A 21,739-nucleotide genomic window follows, 5' to 3' on the forward strand; every position below is an offset into this window, starting at 1 on the left:
ATTTTAAATAATATTGCCAAATAAATCTTGAGTTTTTCACAGATTTTTTTGGCTGCCTTGTTATCTATAGAGCAGTTTTAGATAACATCTAGGTATTAGATGTCTAAAGATATAGGTAACATTCCTTATTATATACATTGTAGTAATCATTTTTTGGGGGAGGAGAAATGCTTTACGGGTTTGTGTGTGTGTGGAAACTGTACATTAAATCATTCTATATCATCAGTCAGTAAATTACAGTAAATTACCATTTATTCCACAGAAAAAAGTGGAAAGTGGTCCTTGTTTAACCCTTTTATAAGCCCCCCCCCCCCCCTCAACACACACACATCCGTGTATAGTACACAACCTATTTGTATTTATTTGAATCTTTATTGCCATCTGCGGTCTATCAGATCTCAGATCTGAGTGTCCTGCTGTGTAGTTCTGTGGGTTATATAATAGAAATGAAATTTTGTGTACCTTTTAAAAAAATAATACAATTTTTATTACAATGTTTGTATAGTACACAACCTATGTGTATTTATTTTAATCTTCATTGCCGTCTGCTGTCTATCAGATCTCGGTGTCCTGCTGTGTAGTTCTGTGGGTTATATAATAGAAATGAAATTTTGTGTATTTTTTAAAATAATATAATAATACAATTATTATTACAATGCTTGTATAGTACACAACCTATTTGTATTTATTTTAATATTTATTGTTGTCTGCTGTCTATCAGATCTCATATCTGAGTGTCCTGCTGTGTAGTTATGTGGGTTATATAATAGAAATGAAATTTTGTGTACTTTTTAAAATAATAATACAATTATTATTTCAATGTTTGTATAGTACACAACCTATGTGTACTTATTTCAATCTTTATTGCTGTCTGCTGTCTATCCGATCTTGGATCTGAGCTAGTGTCCTGCTGTGTAGTTCTATTATAGAAATGAAATGTGTACTTTTTAAAATAATAATTCAATTATTATCACAATATATATAATAGCCCATTAAAATGATTTAACTGTGATGCTTCACAATTAGGATATAATAATGGTGACCATGTGTTTGAAGTTGATTGAAATATATCAGTTATAGAACTATAAAATAACTTATTTTTAATACTCTTATTTATTACCCATCAGTCAATTTAATAAATACATTAGCTACACATGTATGCATATTTGTATAATTATGCATTAGCTAGACAATGAGATTATCTACTCTGATTGGCCCCGAGCCAATTAACAAATATATGGACGAAATTCCCCCCATCCCCCATGGGGATATGGCATCTGAAAGTATGGACCAAAGGGACATGTGCCCAATAATAAACTAACAAAAAACTTTTTTTTGTTTCAAAAAGCATTTATTCTCTTCAATACCAGCAACAACATAGCATAATAATTAATCTTCCCAAGACCTGTTTAACATCAAAGTACTTAAAATACTTCCCAAACCATATCTTGTTCAAACAGGATGCTACTATTTGATTCAAGTTCTAAAATAGGCACAATTTATGTCTTAATATAATGTCATAAACTAATGATAACACCATACAATTGACAATTATTAACTTCCAGTTCATATCTCTTTTTAATTATCAAAAATAGTCAAAAATAGTCAATTACCAGTAAAATCAGAAGCAAAAAAGAAGTTCACAAAGCCAGACAAGTGGGTCAATTTTTTCAAGCAACAAAACATATGGCCGATTGTTCAGAATTCTGTTAAAGTTAACAAAGTGATAAACGACATTGGTGTTAACTTTTAAAGGTGAAATATTGTACAAAGCGTTAATACATTTAAATAAAACATGTACAGCTGCAACACAGTTGTCCTGAAGCCATGTATTTGTTACAAAACCTGTAGATCACAAATGTATCCTTCCAGAGCCATTGTGATTTATAAATTAACAACGATGCCGTTCACAACATCGTTAACTAACATCCTTAACAATCAGCCACAATGATTGTCAGGTAAGTATCTTTAAATAACGCTTTCACCTATGAACCATTCATTTTGTAAATTGAGAGATCAAACATGCCATGTTCCAAGTTCCTCTTTTTATACTAATTTTCTACTGTTTTATTCCATTGTAAAAACCTATTTAATCAGAGTATGTTCACCCATGGTTTTAACAGCTGATAATTGTCAATCCTTAAAACTGCCAAGTTCTGTTTAAGTATATACGGTTCATGCTCAAAGGAGAGTCATTCTCATTCAAAATAGGTTTGATAATGATCAATCCTACGCATTTATCTGATGTACTCATAGCATCATCGCTCTGGTGTACAAAAATGAGCAGGGTTTAATGGACTTTGACTGCTATGGAAATTGTTTCCAAATTCATGTATATTCATTTTAAGGTACCTCCTTCTGTACACAAGTCTGAAGCTAAAAGCTCTCAATATTGATTTCATGATTTATCATGGACTAATGATCCCTGGATCAGTTTTCACTAACTTCTCGAGTCTGAATTTCAGACTCAGACTCAGAAAATTGAAGTCTGAAATGCTTCAAAATATCTGTAATGTAATTAAATTTTGGCAAAAGATGTGTGCTTGATTGTAGAACAGATTTTTTTGTGACAGGTACAGGAGTTTTTTACCTTCTTTGCTGCAGTAGTAGCATTTATACAACAAAATCAAGATTTTATGCTTTTCTGAGTCTGAGTCTCAAACTCAGACTCGATATGTTAGTGACAATAAATATAGTCACTTCAAGGGACTAGACACCAGATGGTGGCAAAATTGGCAAACACAAAATGTTCTCAAAATAAGCCTAGAATTGTCAACACGAGCTAGTATGAGCATGCCATGATCAAAAGAATATTTTGTCGCTGTCTCAGCCGCGGTTAACAAGTTTAAAAATAACACATAACAAGAGATGTTTGTCAAACATTATGCCCCCCCTGAGCGCCATGTTGTCAGGATTATATGGACAATATGAAATGAAATATGCATGGACCGAAATGACAGCTGATTTGTCGCTAACATTGTATGCCGTTGAGGCAGTTTTAAGATTATGACCATTCAAAGTTTGAGGATAGAGTGTGTTATGACCATGACCTTTGACTCTATGACCTCAAAATCCATAGTAGTCATCAGCTGGTCACCAAAAATCTAAATGTTAAGTTTGAGGGCCATGGGTGCAGGCATTGTCAAGTTATTACACAGACAAGCATTTTTTGTTCAAGGTCGCTGTAATCTTGACCTTTGATCCAATAACCCCTTAAATCATAAGGGGTCATCTACAGGTCAGACACAACTCCAAGTCAAGTTTGAGGGCCATGGGTGCAGGCATTGTCCAATTATCACTTGAAACATTTTCGCATTCAAGGTCACTGTGAACCTGACCTTTGACCCAATGACTCCTAAAATCAATAAGGGTCATCTCCTGGTCAGGCCCAACTTACATGTCAAGTTTGATGATCATAGATTCAGGCATTGTTGAGATATCACTGGGAGAAGATTTGTTAACTTTTTTGCGTTAAAGGTTACTGTGACCTTGACCTTGGCCTGATGACCCCCAAAGTCAAGAGGGGTCATCTACTGGTCAGGCCCAACCTTCATGTCAAGTTTGATTACCATAGGTCCAGGAATTGTCGAGTTTGCTTTCAAGGTCACTGTGACCTTGACCTCTGACCCCTTAAATCAATAGGGGTCATCTACTGGTCAGGCCCAACCTCCAAGTCAAGTTTGAGGGCCATGGGCGCAGGCATTGTTGAGTTATCACTCGGGCAACCTTTTATCGTTCAAAGTCACTGTTACCTTGACCTTTGGCCCAATGACCCCTAAAATCAATAGGGGCCATCTACTGGTCAGGCCCAACCTCCAATTAAAGTTTGATGGCCGTGGGTGCAGGCATTGTCAAGTTATCACTCAGACAACCTTTTACCATTCAAGGTCACTGTGACCTTGACCTTTGGCCTGATGACCCCCAAAAACAATAGGGGTCATCTACTGGTCAGGCCCAACCTCCAAGTCAAGTTTGAGGGCCATAGGTGCAGGCATTGTCGAGTAATGACACGGACAACCTTTTACCATTCAAGGTCACTGTGACCTTGACCTTTGGCCGGATGACCCCCAAAAACAATAGGGTTCATCTACTGGTCGGGCCCAACCTCCAAGTCAATTATGAGGGCCATGGGTGCAGGCATTGTTGAGTTATCACTCGGACAACCTTTTACCATTCAATGTCACTATGACCTTGATCTTTGACCCGATGAGCCCCAAAAACAATAGGGGTCAGCTACTGGTCAGGCCCAACCTCCAAGTCAAGAATGAGGGCCAAGGGTGCAGGCATTGTCGAGTTATCACTCGGACATCCTTTTACCATTCAAGGTCACTGTGACCTTGACCTTTGACCCGATGACCCCCAAAAACAATAGGGGTCATCTAATGGTCAGGTCCAACTTCCATATCAAGTTTGATGACCATAGGTCTAGGCATTGTTGAGTTATCACTCGGACAAGCTTTAAAATTATTTTACCATTAAAGGTCACTGTGACCTTGACCTTTGACCCGATGAGCCCTAAAATCAATAGGGGTCATCTACTGGTCAGGCCCAACCTTCATGTCAAGTTTGATGACCATACGTCCAGGAATTGTTGAGTTATCACTCGGACAAGCTTTGGTCTACCGACCGACCGACCGACCGACATACCGACATGCCTGTGCAAAGCAATATACCCCTCTTCTTCGAAGGGGGGCATAACAAATTTTCCAGTTTATAGTGTGTATGTTTAGCATGTGAACGTCATGAAATTAGGACAAATACATATACTGATGCTATTTTTTCAATTTACTGGTATTAACATAGAAAACCCCATTTAATTTCAAATTGGAAAAATACGCAAAAACTGCCGAAGATACACGTGTCGTAAGCGATGTGATACATCAGTAAGTAAGATTCAATGCTTTGAACACAACGATATCAATTTTGTTGCTAGTTTTTGACAATTTTCTTTTTTTCTTGCATCATCTCGTGTCTAGTCCCTTTAAGGAAAAAGTGAAGATTGAAGTATAATACTATTGAAATGGAACAATGTAAAAATGTTTGAAATGTAATCAAAAATGTAATATAATTTACTACTAACATGATTTTAAATAGATTCATTGATGAACAAAATATGGTCACCTAATGGCAGAAAACTATTACAGAAACTAGTTTAAAAAACATCATTGAAATATTTATTTCAGAAATGTATTTGTTACTGTACTATGTTATTAAATTCATTTACAATAATAATTAACAAACAAAAAAATATGATATCAACATAATTGTGCATATGTTTTCACTAACATGACTGTATAAAATAATCAGATGCTTTTTCATTCTAGGTATTCTAGTCACATGATATTAGTATATAGACATCACATCATCGGTACAAACTTGTACAAGTTTGAACGAGGTTCTGCAGAATTGGATATGTCGCCTCTTTGAAGCACCCACAATACTCAAGCCAATTACAATACCAGGGTAAATGTAAAGGGAGCCAACCTTTGTAATAAATAAAAACTCATACCCTTTAACAATAAGTAAGCCAGCGGTATTTTGATGTAAAAGAGGCACAACTCTGGAGTATCTAAGATGATTAACCCCATCATGATTAAACTTGACCATAACATTATGCCAACAAACACAGTTACTAAGTTTCATAATGATTGGATAATAAATACTAGTTATTGTTTGCCCATGATTTTTTCAAAGTTGTTGCAAATGACACTGCTGCACCGACACCAAAAGGTGACACAAGAACCGATAAATTATTAACTAAATAATTAAACCCATTTTATCACACTAGGCATTCAACATCACAAGAAGAGTCTTTGATTTGTCTTGAATCTCAGGACTGGAGTCCGCTGTCATGGTAGCCAAATCGGTCCTCAGTTTTTCTACAGTCTCGTTGGAAAGGCATTGGAGTTTTTGAAATTCTGAAATACATGTATAAGTCAAACTTCATTTGATTTATAGTACAATGAGTGACAGACATACAAATGAACACTAAAAGATTTATTCTTCCTTGTGATTTACAAATTTATGGTACATGACAACTCATGTAAGATTTTTTTCATCACTATAGACATTCCTCACCAAAAAGGATTTATTTTATTTTTTGGTTATATTAAACTAGTATATTATAATGAAGTACATTAAAGTTGTATTAATTTTGAAACAAGCAAAGTCATGCACTAATAAAAATATTATAAAAGCTTAAATTTCAGAAAAGACTTTCAAATTACCTGTTAGCTTTGGTATAATATCATTGACAATCTCAAGGGCTTCTGTTCTTATCACAGTGTACTTCAAGTTACCTGGAAAATAGAACAACAGAATTGTGCACATTGTGGACAAAAGTCATTTAGGACTTCAGTCTGTAATTGAACCATTAAACCCTTAGGACCCAAATATAATCAAAAGTAACTTCTAAACTATCCTATTTTGCAATAATGTGACAGACATAATGCCATCGGCAGTCTCCCTGGTTGTCACATTTATTGAGAGATGACAGCACAAAAAGGTTTAAATGAAAAATTATTTTTTTTGGTGTGGCCAATCCATTGAGTTGGGTGGCGGTCCCTGGTGGCCATGCTTTTTTGCTACTTTGGCGCATACATGCCATATCCCCCGGAGGGGGAAAAAATCCCCCGGAATTTCGGTCCATCCCCCGGTCTCCCGGCGGGAGATGCAAATCCCCCGGAATTTCAAAAAAAAAAAAATGATTTTTTTTTTTAAAACCTCCGCTTACGAGCGTGTTGTCACTGGTTTTATTACCCGAGATTTGATCCGCGTGTTTACGGTAAGGAATTTGATGTGCTGTATTTTACATCTGGATTATCGATTGATGGTGTGTATACAGCCTTGCACAAACTGCCAATTAGTAGGGTACATGTTTTGATTGTTACACAGTGTGCCATAATAGCGCCTTTGATCTCTGCGTTATACGATCGAAAGGTCGCAATAAATTTGTACAGGTGTCACTAATTGTTTGATTGTTTTTAACCCTGTAAGGGTGTTGAAATTAAATTACAAATCAAGATGTTAACACGCAACTATTGGACAATTTTCCGACGTGTGAAAATGTTACGGTATACTGTACTGTTTCTGATAATGATGGATTATTCTAAATTCATATCAGTACAGTCACCATGAAACTGAAACGCTGAGCGTTGTTTCAGCATATTGAGAAAAATTCAGACAGACTCAAGGTTAAGATTGACTTCAGAAACAATTGTAAAGTTTAATGAACATAACATATGCAGCTCATTTGTTCCTTCCAAGGACATGCTATATAAATCAACCAATTCATGCATTTAATTGTGGATGTGTTTGCTATCCTGATTGTCATGTGGACCTAGTGCTGTGAAGTGCCTAAAAATTCATTTTTTTAGTAGTGCTTACTTAGTTCTGTGAAGTGCCTAAAAATTCATTTTTTTAGTAGTGCTTTTTGTAAAAATTTACTTTTTTTACAATTTAACATTTTATATATATATACATTGAAGTGTTATATGCATAATATATTATGAATTGATGTTAGTTCAGTTGTCATTGCAATATTGAATGAATATTTTTATATAATTATGTGAATAAAAAGCAAAAAATTGATATTTCGTGAACTTAGACTTTCGATATAAAATCCCCCTGAATACTTTCCAAATCCCCCTAAATTTTAAGCCTTTTGACCAAATCTCATGGAATGGTCTCCAAAAAATATGGCATGTATGCTTTGGCGCCAAAAGGGATACGCACAAAAAATAATGGTATTTAACTTTCATTTCATGCACTCAAACCAACGAGAACCATGTTATTTGTTATTAACAAACAACAGCACTCTTAAATACCATAGTTTAAACAAAAGCAAAGCAAGTGAGTGCTTATACTTGTCTGTGTTTTTTCGTCAATTAAAGGGGATTAATTCCACAATTTTTAAGCCAGTGAAATGGGCCTTGATACACAAACACAAATTGCACTTGTAACAAAATTATGTATCAAATTTCATGAGAATATCTAAAAAAAACAAAACATTAAGTTTTGACCTAGGATATTATTTTGCAAGCCACTGATGCTGACAGTTAAACATAGGACAATTTGTTTTTTTCAATCTGGAAAACAGACAAGCTAAAACCACACTGATCACAAAAATTGCTTTTTTTTATGTTTAACACATGTGTCTTCGGAATTGGCTGACAAGAAAAGAAAATGTTCTGGGCTAATCCTGTAGTTTAGATAATTAGAAACGTTCACAATATAAATTTCTAGGTAACCATGCATGTTTATTGCTAACTAGGAAGCATTTCCGAGAAGTACATGGATACCTTAATTAATCAGTTTTTATTTAATTAGTTGTATTAAGTAAAATTATTTGCATTCAAGAATAATTACTATTTATTGTAACAGGGTGAGAAAAATGTGCAGCCAAACCAAGGCTGGAACCTGGGACCCCTCACTGTCAGGGCGAATGCTATGCAGACTGAGCTACCAAACAGCTGACACACCTTCTCAACACCTGTCATGGTAAAAGGACCTTGTAAAGATACAGTGAGAATATGAAAGTAAACTTTTACCCAGGCAGGGCAAGACAGACAAAATCATCCTCTGCAATACTGTCGCTACTGATGGCTCATTGGCAGAGAACTTCTGTACGTCTTGTAAGCACTCCAGTCTGGAATAAACCATACAAGAATATAGAGTATACATTTGAAAATAACCATGAAACATAAGGCTGAACGATCAGAACTTTATCAAAGTTAATAATGTGATTAACGTCATTGTTGTTAAACTTCCAGAATTTTCACCTTTTCCTCAAATTTTCTTAAATGATAAAACAAGTTAAAAGGACGTAGTTTCTGCAAGAAATAAAACATTTAAAAAATTACCATCTAAGAATATGATTATTTGAACAAATCTTTCGTTGCTTCTGTTATATAGACCTGAATATCCCTGGATATGGAATATATTTTCATTTTTGTCTGGGTTTTCACTATTATACACATACAAATGTTTGCTTTTTGGCATCATAAACTACTCGTTGTGATGCTATTAATCTTATTAATGCATATATATTTTTTATGTTACTTTAAGTATAAGACATGCTGTGAAGAATGTCCTAAAAAATATGCACTTTGTAGTAATAACAATGGGGTTACCTGGTGATCACTTTATGCATGGTCTTCATAATGGCCTCTTGGATTTTCCGTGTGTTCCCTTGCAGGGCCTCGCATAGTAGACAGCTAATGCCTTCCAGGCGAGCCTCTGGAAAAGAAAAGAAAACATTTCAATTCATATATGCATTACCAGGGCCACTCCTTCAGTAATCAGCTTATATGCTCATTGAACAACTTACATGCTCAATTCAGTAAACAACTTACATGCTCATTTCATTAAACAGCTCAAATGCACCATTCAGTAAACATATCACATGCTCAAATTAGCAAACAGCTTACATGCTTAATTCAGTAAACAGCTTACATGCTGAATTCAGTAAACACATATTTAATTCAGTAAACAGCTTACATGCTCAATTCAGTTAACAACTTACATGCTAAATTCAGTAAAAACAAATTCAATTCAGTAAAAAAGGTTACAAGCTCAATCCAGTAAACAGCTTACATGCTCAATTCAGTAAACACATATTCAATTTATAAAACAGCTGACAAGCTCAATTCAGTAAACAGCTTACATGCTCAATTCAGCGTACAACTTATAGTCTCAATTCAGTAAACAGCTTATATGCTGAATTCGTTGAAAAACAGTTACTGACATGTTCAATTCAGTGAACAGATTACATAAAAACTTACCCTGAGTATTACGTGCCCCTATAGGCCATATTTGACCTAGGACTGTGTAATAGCACACAAGTTGGCCCTCCTTAACATCAGAATTCAACTCTTCCTTTTCCTCATCGACCTCCATATCTTCCTCTTTCTGCAATATAAACAAATTTTGCCCAAATTCAACATCCAATGCCAACTCTTAAATCTTAACAAAAAGACAGTTGTCAAAACTAGCACAGCCCCAAGTTAAGTCCTGGTTAATTGACATAAAATCAATGTAATGATCCTTAAGTAGAGAAATCTAATGTTGCCTTACACAATCAGACAGGTCTAGAATTATACTAAAATAATTCCTAGCACTACTGTGATGAAAAGAGATTGAATTAGTCTTAATCTGTTTCTTAGGTAGAAACCGGAACTGGTGTCCATTTTGACAGGCCTTGAGAAATACACCCGATGGGGCTCGAACCAACCACCTCTTGTGTGAGAGGTGGACATGCTAACCACTAGACCACGCTCATCCTGACAGCCCTAACCTATTAACCTTTAACAGATATCAAAACACCAAGCCATGATCCACTCATACATTATGAAACAGTACAACATTAATACCTTTTCTATCACAGGAGCGAGTATGGCGTAAACATCTTGGAACCTATCCACTTCAAATATCTCAACCACCTCTCCAAGGCATGTCAGGGCCTCTAGCTTGTATTTTATGCTTTCTTTTCTACTTTCCCTAAGAAGGTCCTCAATTATCTGAAATACAATTTAATAGTTCATAAATGGGACACTTGGGAACTTTTCACAGCAAATATCTCCATCACCTTATGAAGACACGCCAGGGCCTCTAGTTGGTACTTTATGCTTTCTTTTCTTTTTTCCCCCAGAAGGAATCAATTACCTAAAATAAGATTTCGTAAAATCATGAATAGGCTTTGTATTCTTGAACCTTTCAGCTTGAAATATTTCCACCATTAGCTTGTAACTAATCCTCTATTTTCCTCAACTATCTGAAATACAATTACGCTAACAAAACATGTCAATTTTCATGCATTTTATAATTTTCTAACAAAAGATATTTTTGATTCTAGGAGGGCCATTAAATGTCATAACGAGATTTGAATTCAAAGCAACCATATCAGGAAAATCACAAGTCTCTCTCAGGGCAGACATAGGTCAGGAAACTGCTATGATTTATTGAAAGAGACTTTAAGTGCGAAAAAAGGAAATATAGAGCAAATAAACTAATTGTCATATTCCAGTTTTGCTCAATTAATTTACATATAAGTAATCAGCCATCAACTATCTTTCAAATGATAACAAAATTATATGGGTCACAAAGTGTCAAAATGTAAAATTAATGGAGCTATCAGAGAGCAAGCTAATTTCAGATTCAAATTCCTAAAAAAAATCTCATTTCAATAAAACAAGTTCATTACCTTAGTAACAAAGTCTTCTTCTTGAGATCCCTTTATACTGGAACTGTAAAAATAACACATCTATAAATAAAAATAAAATCTATAATATTGTATTCAGAGATACCTGCGACCAGAAAGTATTTTAGTCCCTGTGGTGGTCATTTTTTTTATTTTTTTATAAGGGCATTAATGGTAAGTAGTCCCAAAAATACCAAGGGAAACACCAACTGAACTTTTTATTACTTGCTGCTTAACATATAATAACTTAATCAAACATTACATCAACAAAAATTTGTTCAATGCCCCTTCTAAGGGGCTACAAAAAGAGTGGAACACATGGCTTCCTGATTGAGCAACCTAACCACTAGACCTTTTATAAACCTTATACCTAACCACTTGACCTACTGACCCTTTTATAAACTTTATACCTAACCACTTGACCTACTGACCCTTTTATAAACTTTTACCTAACCACTAGAGCTACTGACCCTTTTATAAACCTTACACCTAACTGCTTGACCTACTGACCCTTTTATAAACCTTACACCTAACCACTTGACCTACTGACCCTTTTATAAACTTTATACCTAACCACTAGAGCTACTGACCCTTTTATAAACCTAACACCTAACCGCTTGACCTACTGACCCTTTTATAAACCTTACACCTAACCACTAGAGCTACTGACCCTTTATAAACCTTACACCTAAACACTTGAGCTACTGACCCTTTTATAAACCTAACACCTAACCACTAGAGCTACTGACCCTTTATAAACCTTACACCTAACCACTAGAGCTACTGACCCTTTTATAAACCTAACACCTAACCACTAGAGATACTGACCCTTTATAAACCTTACACCTAACCACTAGAGCTACTGACCCTTTATAAACTTTATACCTAACCACTACAGCTACTGACCCTTTTATAAACCTAACATCTAACTGCTTGACCTACTGACCCTTTTATAAACCTAACACCTAACCACTAGAGTTACTGACCCTCTTATAAACTTTATACCTAAACACTAGAGCTACTGACCCTTTTATAAACCTAACATCTAACTGCTTGACCTACTGACCCTTTTATAAACCTAACACCTAACCACTAGACCTACTGACCCCCTTTATAAACTTTATACCTAACCACTAGACCTACTGACCCTTTTATAAACCTAACATCTAACTGCTTGACCTACTGACCCTTTTATAAACCTAACACCTAACCACTAGACCTACTGACCCTCTTATAAACTTTATACCTAACCACTAGAGCTAATGACCCTTTTATAAACCTAACATCTAACTGCTTGACCTACTGACCCTTTTATAAACCTAACACCTAACCACTAGACCTACTGACCCTCTTATAAACTTTATACCTAACCACTAGAGCTAATGACCCTTTTATAAACCTAACATCTAACTGCTTGACCTACTGACCCTTTTATAAACCTAACACCTAACCACTAGACCTACTGACCCTCTTATAAACATTATACCTAACCACTAGAGCTACTGACCCTTTTATAAACCTAACACCTAACCGCTTGACCTACTGACCCTTTTATAAACCTAACACCTAACCGCTTGACCTACTGACCCTTTTATAAACCTAACACCTAACCACTAGAGCTACTGACCCTTTATAAACCTTACACCTAACCACTAGAGCTACTGACCCTTTTATAAACCTTACACCTAACCGCTTGACCTACTGACCCTTTTATAAACCTAACACCTAACCACTAGAGCTACTGACTCTTTATAAACCTTACACCTAACCACTAGAGCTACTGACCCTTTTATAAACTTTATACCTAACCACTAGAGCTACTGACCCTTTTATAAACCTAACACCTAACCGCTTGACCTACTGACCCTTTTAAAAACCTTACACCTAACCACTAGAGCTACTGACCCTTTTATAAACTTTATACCTAACCACTAGAGCTACTGACCCTTTTATAAACCTAACACCTAACCGCTTGACCTACTGACCCTTTTATAAACCTTACACCTAACCGCTTGACCTACTGGCCCTTTTATAAACCTAACACCTAACCACTAGAGCTACTGACCCTTTATAAACCTTACACCTAACCACTAGAGCAACTGACCCTTTTATAAACCTTACACCTAACCACTAGAGCTACTGACCCTTTTATAAACCTAACACCTAACCGCTTGACCTACTGACCCTTTATAAACCTTACACCTAACCACTAGAGCTACTGACCCTTTTATAAACCTTACACCTAACCGCTAGAGCTACTGACCCTTTTAATAAACCTTACACCTAACCACTAGAGCTACTGACCCTTTTATAAACCTAACATCTAACTGCTTGACCTACTGACCCTTTTATAAACCTTACACCTAACCGCTTGACCTTCTGACCCTTTTATAAACCTTATACCTAACCACTTACACCTAACCACTTGACCTACTGACCCTTTTATAAACTTTATACCTAACCACTAGACCTACTGACCCTTTATAAACCTTACACCTAACCACTAGACTTACTGACCCTTTTATAAACCTTACACCTAACCATTAGAGCTACTGACCCTTTATAAACCTTACACCTAACCACTAGAGCTACTGACCCTTGTATAAACCTTACACCTAACCACTAGACCTACTGACCCTTTTATAAACCTTACACCTAACCACTTGACCTTCTGACCCTTATATAAACCTTACACCTAACCACTAGAGCTACTGACCCTTTTATAAACTTTATACCTAACCACTAGACCTACTGACCCTTTATAAACCTTACACCTAACCACTAGAGCTACTGACCCTTTTATAAACCTTATACCTAACCACTAGACCTACTGACCCTTTATAAACCTTTTACCTAACCACTAACACCTAACCGCTTGACTTACTGACCCATTTATAAACCTTACACCTAACAGCTTGACCTACTGACCCTTTTATAAACCTTATACCTAACCACTTGACCTACTGACCCTTTATAAACCTTACACCTAACCACTAGAGCTACTGACCCTTTTATAAACTTTATACCTAACCACTAGACCTACTGACCCTTTATAAACCTTACACCTAACCACTAGAGCTACTGACCCTTTTATAAACCTTACACCTAACCACTTGACCTTCTGACCCTTTTATAAACCTTACACCTAACCACTAGAGCTACTGACCCTTTTATAAACTTTATACCTAACCACTAGACCTACTGACCCTTTATAAACCTTACACCTAACCACTAGAGCTACTGACCCTTTTATAAACTTTATACCTAACCACTAGACCTACTGACCCTTTATAAACCTTTTACCTAACCACTAACACCTAACCGCTTGACTTACTGACCCATTTATAAACCTAACACCTAACAGCTTGACCTACTGACCCTTTTATAAACCTTATACCTAACCACTTGACCTACTGACCCTTTATATACCTTACACCTAACCACTAGAGCTACTGACCCTTTTATAAACCTTATACCTAACCACTAGACCTACTGACCCTTTATAAACCTTTTACCTAACCACTAACACCTAACCGCTTGACTTACTGACCCATTTATAAACCTAACACCTAACAGCTTGACCTACTGACCCTTTTATAAACCTTATACCTAACCACTTGACCTACTGACCCTTTATAAACCTTACACCTAACCACTAGAGCTACTGACCCTTTTATAAACTTTATACCTAACCACTAGACCTACTGACCCTTTATAAACCTTACACCTAACCACTAGAGCTACTGACCCTTTTATAAACCTTACACCTAACCACTTGACCTTCTGACCCTTTTATAAACCTTACACCTAACCACTAGAGCTACTGAACCTTTTATAAACTTTATACCTAACCACTAGACCTACTGACCCTTGATAAACCTTACACCTAACCACTAGAGCTACTGACCCTTTTATAAACTTTATACCTAACCACTAGACCCACTGACCCTTTATAAACCTTACACCTAACTACTTGACCTACTGACCCTTTTATAAACCTAACACCTAACCACTAGAGCTACTGACCCTTTTATAAACTTTATACCTAACCACTAGACTTACTGACCCTTTTATAAACCTTTTACCTAACCACTAGACCTACTGACCCTTTATAAACCTTACACCTAACCACTTGACCTACTGACCCTTTATAAACCTTATGCCTAACCACTAGACCTACTGACACTTTTATAAACCCTACGCCTAACCACCAGACAAACTGACACTTTTACAAACCTTACACCTAACCACTTGACCTACTGACCCTTTTATAAACCTTACACCTAACCACTAGACCTACTGACACTTTTATAAACCTTACACCTAACCACTTGACCTACTGACCCTTTTATAAACCTTATGCCTAACCACTAGACCTACTGACACTTTTATAAACCTTAAACCTATAAGCTTGACCTACTGACTCTTATAATCCTTATACATAATAACGAGAGAAAGGGCAACGACTCAGAAAACACCATACACAAAATAATGTTTGTTTGCAGTAGGGTATGGAGATGCTTACCTGCAGGACTTGCACACTGTTTGGAGAGCATGTAGAAGGGCCTCCTGTAAACAGAAGAAAAATGTACAATATACAAACTTTAAAGCAGCTTAGATGTATTAAACCTTGAATACATTTATGTTAACGATAATTCTACACAGTTTGTTATGTAACTTTTAAGAAAGCCAACTTTATTATCCTATCAACGTTACGGCCATGCATCAGGGCATAACTAAGAACAGGAAAAATGATAAGTTGACTTTCAAGGTGCTTAAATTAAAGTCACACTTTGCAATTATTCTCCAAGCTTGGATACTAGAAACCCACAAATCAGATGTGCTGCCAGTTTTTGGCCATCTACTAACCATGGCTAATGTGCAAACCAAAGCTTGGAGACTCTACACTAAGTTGTTCAATAGTCATTGATTGAAAACTAAAGTGTGACACAGATGAGAAAGGATAACAATAACGCTCGACAAAGTTACCCCTTTGAGTCAGCCACACCTCACGGATGACACAAAAACTCATGCCCAAAGAATCCCAACGAAGTTTATTGAGAGCCCCAAAATCAAAGTCTCACCTTCCCAGCCCATGTTCGCCCCTGTAGACCTAGAAGAAGGGCTTCAATAAGGTTTCCAAGATGTGGTGGCCCTAATTTAGCCCCTAATTTGTCAGCCACAGTGGATATTGCCCGGGCGGCCTGAGCTTTTGTTGCCCATGACTGGGACTGGATCGTCTCCTGGAGTAGGGATACAATCTCTGCCAGGTATAGCTTGATGCCTCCCTCGGTACCTGAAATATGTAATTAAGAAGTTTATATTGTAGTATTCATTAATAAAAAGATTCAACAATGAAAGATAAATGACTGATAAATGAAGTTAAGAGATGTTGCAAAAATTATCACATGGTATATGTACCCTTATTAGAAATCAATACAAAGCCTAGTGATATAGTCAAAAGAAAATATTAACTGTCACTGAAAGTGACATTTGCCCTTGAAATGTGTCTTTGAATTCACCAACACCAGGCCTCCATTTCATCAAGATAACAAGGAGCAGTTTCGTTCCTAGGAAAGATTTTTCAACACAAGTATGGCACTGTTTGAACTCCTTTCCATTTACAAAACAGCTCCCAGAATCCTTGATGAAACGACCCTCTGCTTTAAGTATAAATAATGTTTGCCCTCCTTCAGACCTTTAGCGGCATAATCAAATGCAATCATTTCAGAAATGTTCAGGTGGTAGAAAATATCTCCAAAGACTCTGTGTTTATTTCCGGTCATTTTGGGGGCCGAAATTCTACCCCATTCCTCTCCTGAGAAAGAATATATTTTCCCCTGTCCATGTAAAAAAAATCCCCTTTAATATTTTACATTTCTTTTAGCAATAGTAGCAATATAGTGCCATTCATGAATATTACCATTACCATAGCTTTGTTGAATAAAAGGTCTGACCACAAGTTGAACATTATATGAACCATGTTAGTATTATTTCCCTTGATGCAAAAACGACACTATTTTTCACCTATCAAAAGGCCCTGCCATCATTCCTTTAAATGTGGAAAAAAAAAAACATTGAGGCTGTACCCCTAGATTAATGTAACAATGAAAATCTGTGTACCTGGTGTGACCTCGGTCCACACTTCCTCCCAGAGTGAAAGACTATCATCTCCCTTGTTACTGCTACCATCTGAAGTTAAAGAATAAACAAACTAACATACCCGGTATTCATTTGAAGTACTTTAATGATCTTGTTGAAACAATTTTTCTTCAATGATTTCAAGTATAAAGGCAGAACCAACAAGCATTACTCATATTTTCACTAAAAATGAGAACAAACATACATGATTTGTACTTACACTCGCACATGTTATTGTAAAATGCACTTTTTTTGTATGACAAAATAAAGTGTGACAAATGATTAGGAGTGTTTAATCTAAGACACCAAAAGCTTGAACCCTTCAGCAAATGCTGATATCCGCTAAAGACCACAATTTTAATTACCGCTAGCAATGCTAATAATCACTTAATTACAGCTTTATTTGATGCCTGATTGGTTAATTGACATTATCACTTGATTTAATCATTGTATTCTTAAGAGGTCAAAATAGCTACTACTTTTGTTACAGTCCCAGTGGCCTGGTGGTTTAGGGGTTGGTCTTCTAATTTATTCTAGACTTGACCAGAGTGGGTTTGCACCCCACTAAAACCAAAATAATTTTTATACTGTAACTGTTTTTTTAAAGCAATTTCAATTTATTAGAATAAAATAATGTTAAAATAAGTGTTTTCAGGTGTGTTACCATGAAAACTAAATTTCGGTCCAAAAACATAAGCGAGTACCTATAAATGGGGTTGGGGTGGTAGAGGGAGGGGACTTTTGATTCTTGTCAAACCGAGCCAAGAAACATGAGATGTGACAATATAATGTCTCTGACCTTTTGCCAGTTCGTGCATGGCCAAAAATGCCAGTGGCATTGTCAATGAGGCGTGACGTTTCAGGATGTCAGAACTCTGTTGACTGATCGCGTGTAACGTCAGGCCACATCCATTGTGTGCTGCTTCCTCTGGAAATAAGAAAATATGACATTTATGATCGTGAAATAATACACAGAGTGAAGTGTGATGTTCAGTATGTTGGGACTCTCTGTTGGCTAATTGCGTAATAAGTCAAACAACAGCCATTGTATGCAGCCTCCTCTTGAAATGAAGTGTGATGTTTAAGTATGTCCAGACTTTGTTGGATGATTGCTTAAAATGTTAAACCACGGCTATTGTGTGCAGCCTCCTCTGGTCAACAGAAAAAATTGATTTGTGACATATTTCAAAGAAAGGATCCATTTAACTTGAGAGCGTCCTGGAGCAAACCCCAATGTTCATCTGTTGTTTTTTTGTCAGTAAAACATGTGGCCTAACTCCACAAATATTGAAGCTAGAGTTATGAATCTTGCTTTACATGTACACATGGTCTCTCTCAACATATATACCAAGTTTTATTGGAATACCTTAGAAAAACGTTTAAGTTTAAGATTTTTGCCAATGTCCATGATGACAAAAATATCAAGACCACAACAATACCTTTTCTTTGTAAAACACACAAGCTAAAAATATGTTTTATACCTAAAACAAAGTCCTGTACATGGATTACTGTCTTTGATAGAGGTTTTATAAAAATAAAGATATTTAAACAGAATAAGGCAAGTGGGCTTGAACAGCCAACCTTTCAACCTTGACCAAGCCTTTTCTAACTTAAAGATGTTATTTTAATGAAATTTGCCAAAGTTTGAGTCAATTTAATTTCCTTACTGACAATTTTTCATAAACCACAAACTTCAATATTTAAAAAATTTTTAATTTCTCGAAAGGTAATCATGAGTATCAAAAATATGAACAGACCTTCTTTCTCCAGATACCAAGATCTCATTCTTGTAATCAGCTTCTCAACACTTGAATCTTTGGCTATCTGAAATGTTACTCATTTTTAGGCAAATGTTTAATGGAAACATTCATAGGACAATATGCAGTTTTATGACATGCACTTGCTTGACATTGACATCATTTCACCCTACAAATTTAGAGTCAAACTATCACTGAAAATTAAATAAAATCTTTATTTTCGGCAATGAATGTGTCAATGATAAACAGATCTGACATTCTTTGCCAGGCACGTTAAGAGTTTTTATAAGCAATATTCCAGCCATCAAGTATACTGACAGGACTTTACGTCACTTTCAAGCCACAACTCACCCATTATTCTATTACGTGTATATTAGCACAATTGAATATTTACAAGTATAAAAGTAGGAAACTTTATGGTTTTTGTTTATTTATTTCACATGATAAAAGAGAATAGATGTTAGTCTTAATCATACCCTGACAAGATGTCCTAAAGCCAGAGCGTAAGATTTTCTGACTGCCATGTTCCTGTCAGCCACTCCATTCAGAAAAGCACCCATCAGCTTGCCTGTAAATGGCAAATGTCAGTTTTTGAAGCCTAGCACTAGTAAATAAATAATCTTAGCTTTCTTAAAATTTGAGTTTCACATAGCAGGACATACTACAAGTTCTTTAGCTAAGTAATATTGTGATTTTTAAAAGTATAATTTCGAACACTAAAATGGTTCCCAAACTTGATCCTTTTGACATTTTGATAACCTCAGTTATAACAGTTATTTTTAATTTATTCAACTTTAAAAGTTTATATTTTTTAAACACAATATGTATTTACATGTTAAGTCCAGCATATAAATGAATAAAAAACATGCAATATATATTTAACCTAATGAGGCCAAGGTTTTGTTACACATCTATTTAGGGGCCATCTCATCAACAGACAGGTTTTGTTACACATCTATTTAGGGGCCATCTCATCAACGGACGGGTTTTGTTACACATCTATTTAGGGGCCATCTCATCAACGGACGGGTTATGTTACACATCTATTTAGGGGCCATCTCATCAACGGACGGGTTTTGTTACACATCTATTTAGGGGCCATCTCATCAACGGACGGGTTTTGTTACACATCTATTTAGGGGCCATCTCATCAACGGACGGGTTTTGTTACACATCTATTTAGGGGCCATCTCATCAACGGACGGGTTTTGTTACACATCTATTTAGGGGCCATCTCATCAACGAACGGGTTTTGTTACACATCTATTTAGGGGCCATCTCTTCAATGGACGTATGAGAAAATATCATAAGATAAAAATATTAAGTCTGATATTACAATAGAATAACAAATTCAGTTGAGTGTAACTTGCAATTCAAATAAACTTTATATAGGCAACTATTTAAAAAAATCAAAGACAGGAGTTTAAATATGAATACTTGATAGGTGATAAAATTTGAACAAAAAATTGTTTTGAAATATATATCATTACTACTTGAATTACTGAAAAAACGATGGTATGACAGACAGCCATATTTCTCACAATAGGCTGTAGGAACAATGTAGTGTAATTACTATACCTGTGTGTGGGGTCAGATCCTTCGGACATTGATGTACCAGGGAGACAACAAAGTGGGAACAAGCTGCCTGAAATTGATATTTTTTGCTGTAAAAACTAGAATAAACTCAAAAGAACACCACCTAAGGATACCAATCTTCATCCATTTTATTCAGTAAATAAAGAGGGCATAACTCAACATGTATTTTACTGCCCATGTATATTGCATTCTCGTACGCCAAAGCAATGATGCTATTTGTATAATGTCAAACCTCTGATGAATGAAAATGGTGTATTTTCAATGTGATCATGCGTATCAAGTTCCATGTTAGTACATGGTTTCAAAGTTATGGCCAATATTAAAGTGTTGTTTTGTACAAAAACAACTTCACCAAGGCTATGTTTTATGATAAGTTAAAATTTAGACGGCTTTCATGCCGGTAAATAGACCATAAAGACATATAAATGTATTTGCAAACTAACAGTAAATTGTGTTAAAATCATTCTAAAGTCATTGCATTCATTAAGATTTCAGCTAAATTGAGAGCCATTTTATTGAATCAATCCAGCATACCTTTGTCCCTACACCTATACCGCTCTTGATGAGCTCTGTAAGTCTAGGCACCATCTCCGGTAAAACACTCTCATCTACATACTGTACACACTGAAACGATAGTAAAAGTTTGATTTTACCTTAAGGTTTTGTGGCAGTAAAACGGGCTTACAGACATTGACAGTAAACTGAACAATTTTCTGTCTGTCAAAAGCAATCCTGTTTAGCACCTTCATCAAGTTCAATACTACATTTCATCATTGCAAACCAATTAAAACTTTTACATTTATACAGCCAACCAAACAAACTCTTAACCCTTAGGCTGCTGATGGCGATTTTAAAGGCTTTGCAAACAGCTTGGAACCAGACCAGACACCGAGTTACTCTGCGCCTGGTCAGGTTCCAAGCTGTTTGCCACTCAGTCAATATATCCCCAAAGTTTTAAGTAAATTTAAAGAAATTTAGAATAAACCAGACGACATTTTTGAGCAGACGACAATTTACCCAGCATGCAAAGGGTTAATATACATTTTAC

The 21,739-nt window shown here is 35.9% G+C and overlaps 1 protein-coding gene across 1 annotated transcript in view; it reads right to left on the reverse strand.

The window, feature by feature from the left end:
- Positions 1–1,339: 1,339 nt before the first annotated feature.
- Positions 1,340–21,739, reverse strand: part of LOC128214258 (proteasome adapter and scaffold protein ECM29-like) — a 57,083-nt gene continuing 36,683 nt past the window's right edge. Inside the window, exons 32-46 of the mRNA XM_052920634.1 lie at positions 21,226–21,315; positions 20,674–20,740; positions 19,572–19,663; positions 19,096–19,162; positions 18,138–18,266; positions 17,321–17,389; positions 16,282–16,493; positions 15,723–15,766; positions 11,201–11,243; positions 10,371–10,517; positions 9,783–9,909; positions 9,132–9,237; positions 8,550–8,647; positions 6,228–6,299; positions 1,340–5,918 (exon numbers count right to left, since the gene is read on the reverse strand). Of these exons, the coding sequence (XP_052776594.1) occupies positions 5,785–5,918; positions 6,228–6,299; positions 8,550–8,647; positions 9,132–9,237; positions 9,783–9,909; positions 10,371–10,517; positions 11,201–11,243; positions 15,723–15,766; positions 16,282–16,493; positions 17,321–17,389; positions 18,138–18,266; positions 19,096–19,162; positions 19,572–19,663; positions 20,674–20,740; positions 21,226–21,315 (1,497 nt within the window). The 3' untranslated portion in view covers positions 1,340–5,784. The remainder of the gene's footprint in view (positions 5,919–6,227; positions 6,300–8,549; positions 8,648–9,131; positions 9,238–9,782; positions 9,910–10,370; positions 10,518–11,200; positions 11,244–15,722; positions 15,767–16,281; positions 16,494–17,320; positions 17,390–18,137; positions 18,267–19,095; positions 19,163–19,571; positions 19,664–20,673; positions 20,741–21,225; positions 21,316–21,739) is intronic.

Source organism: Mya arenaria, chromosome 13 (assembly GCF_026914265.1).
Source record: "Mya arenaria isolate MELC-2E11 chromosome 13, ASM2691426v1".
Lineage (NCBI taxonomy): Eukaryota > Metazoa > Mollusca > Bivalvia > Myida > Myidae > Mya > Mya arenaria.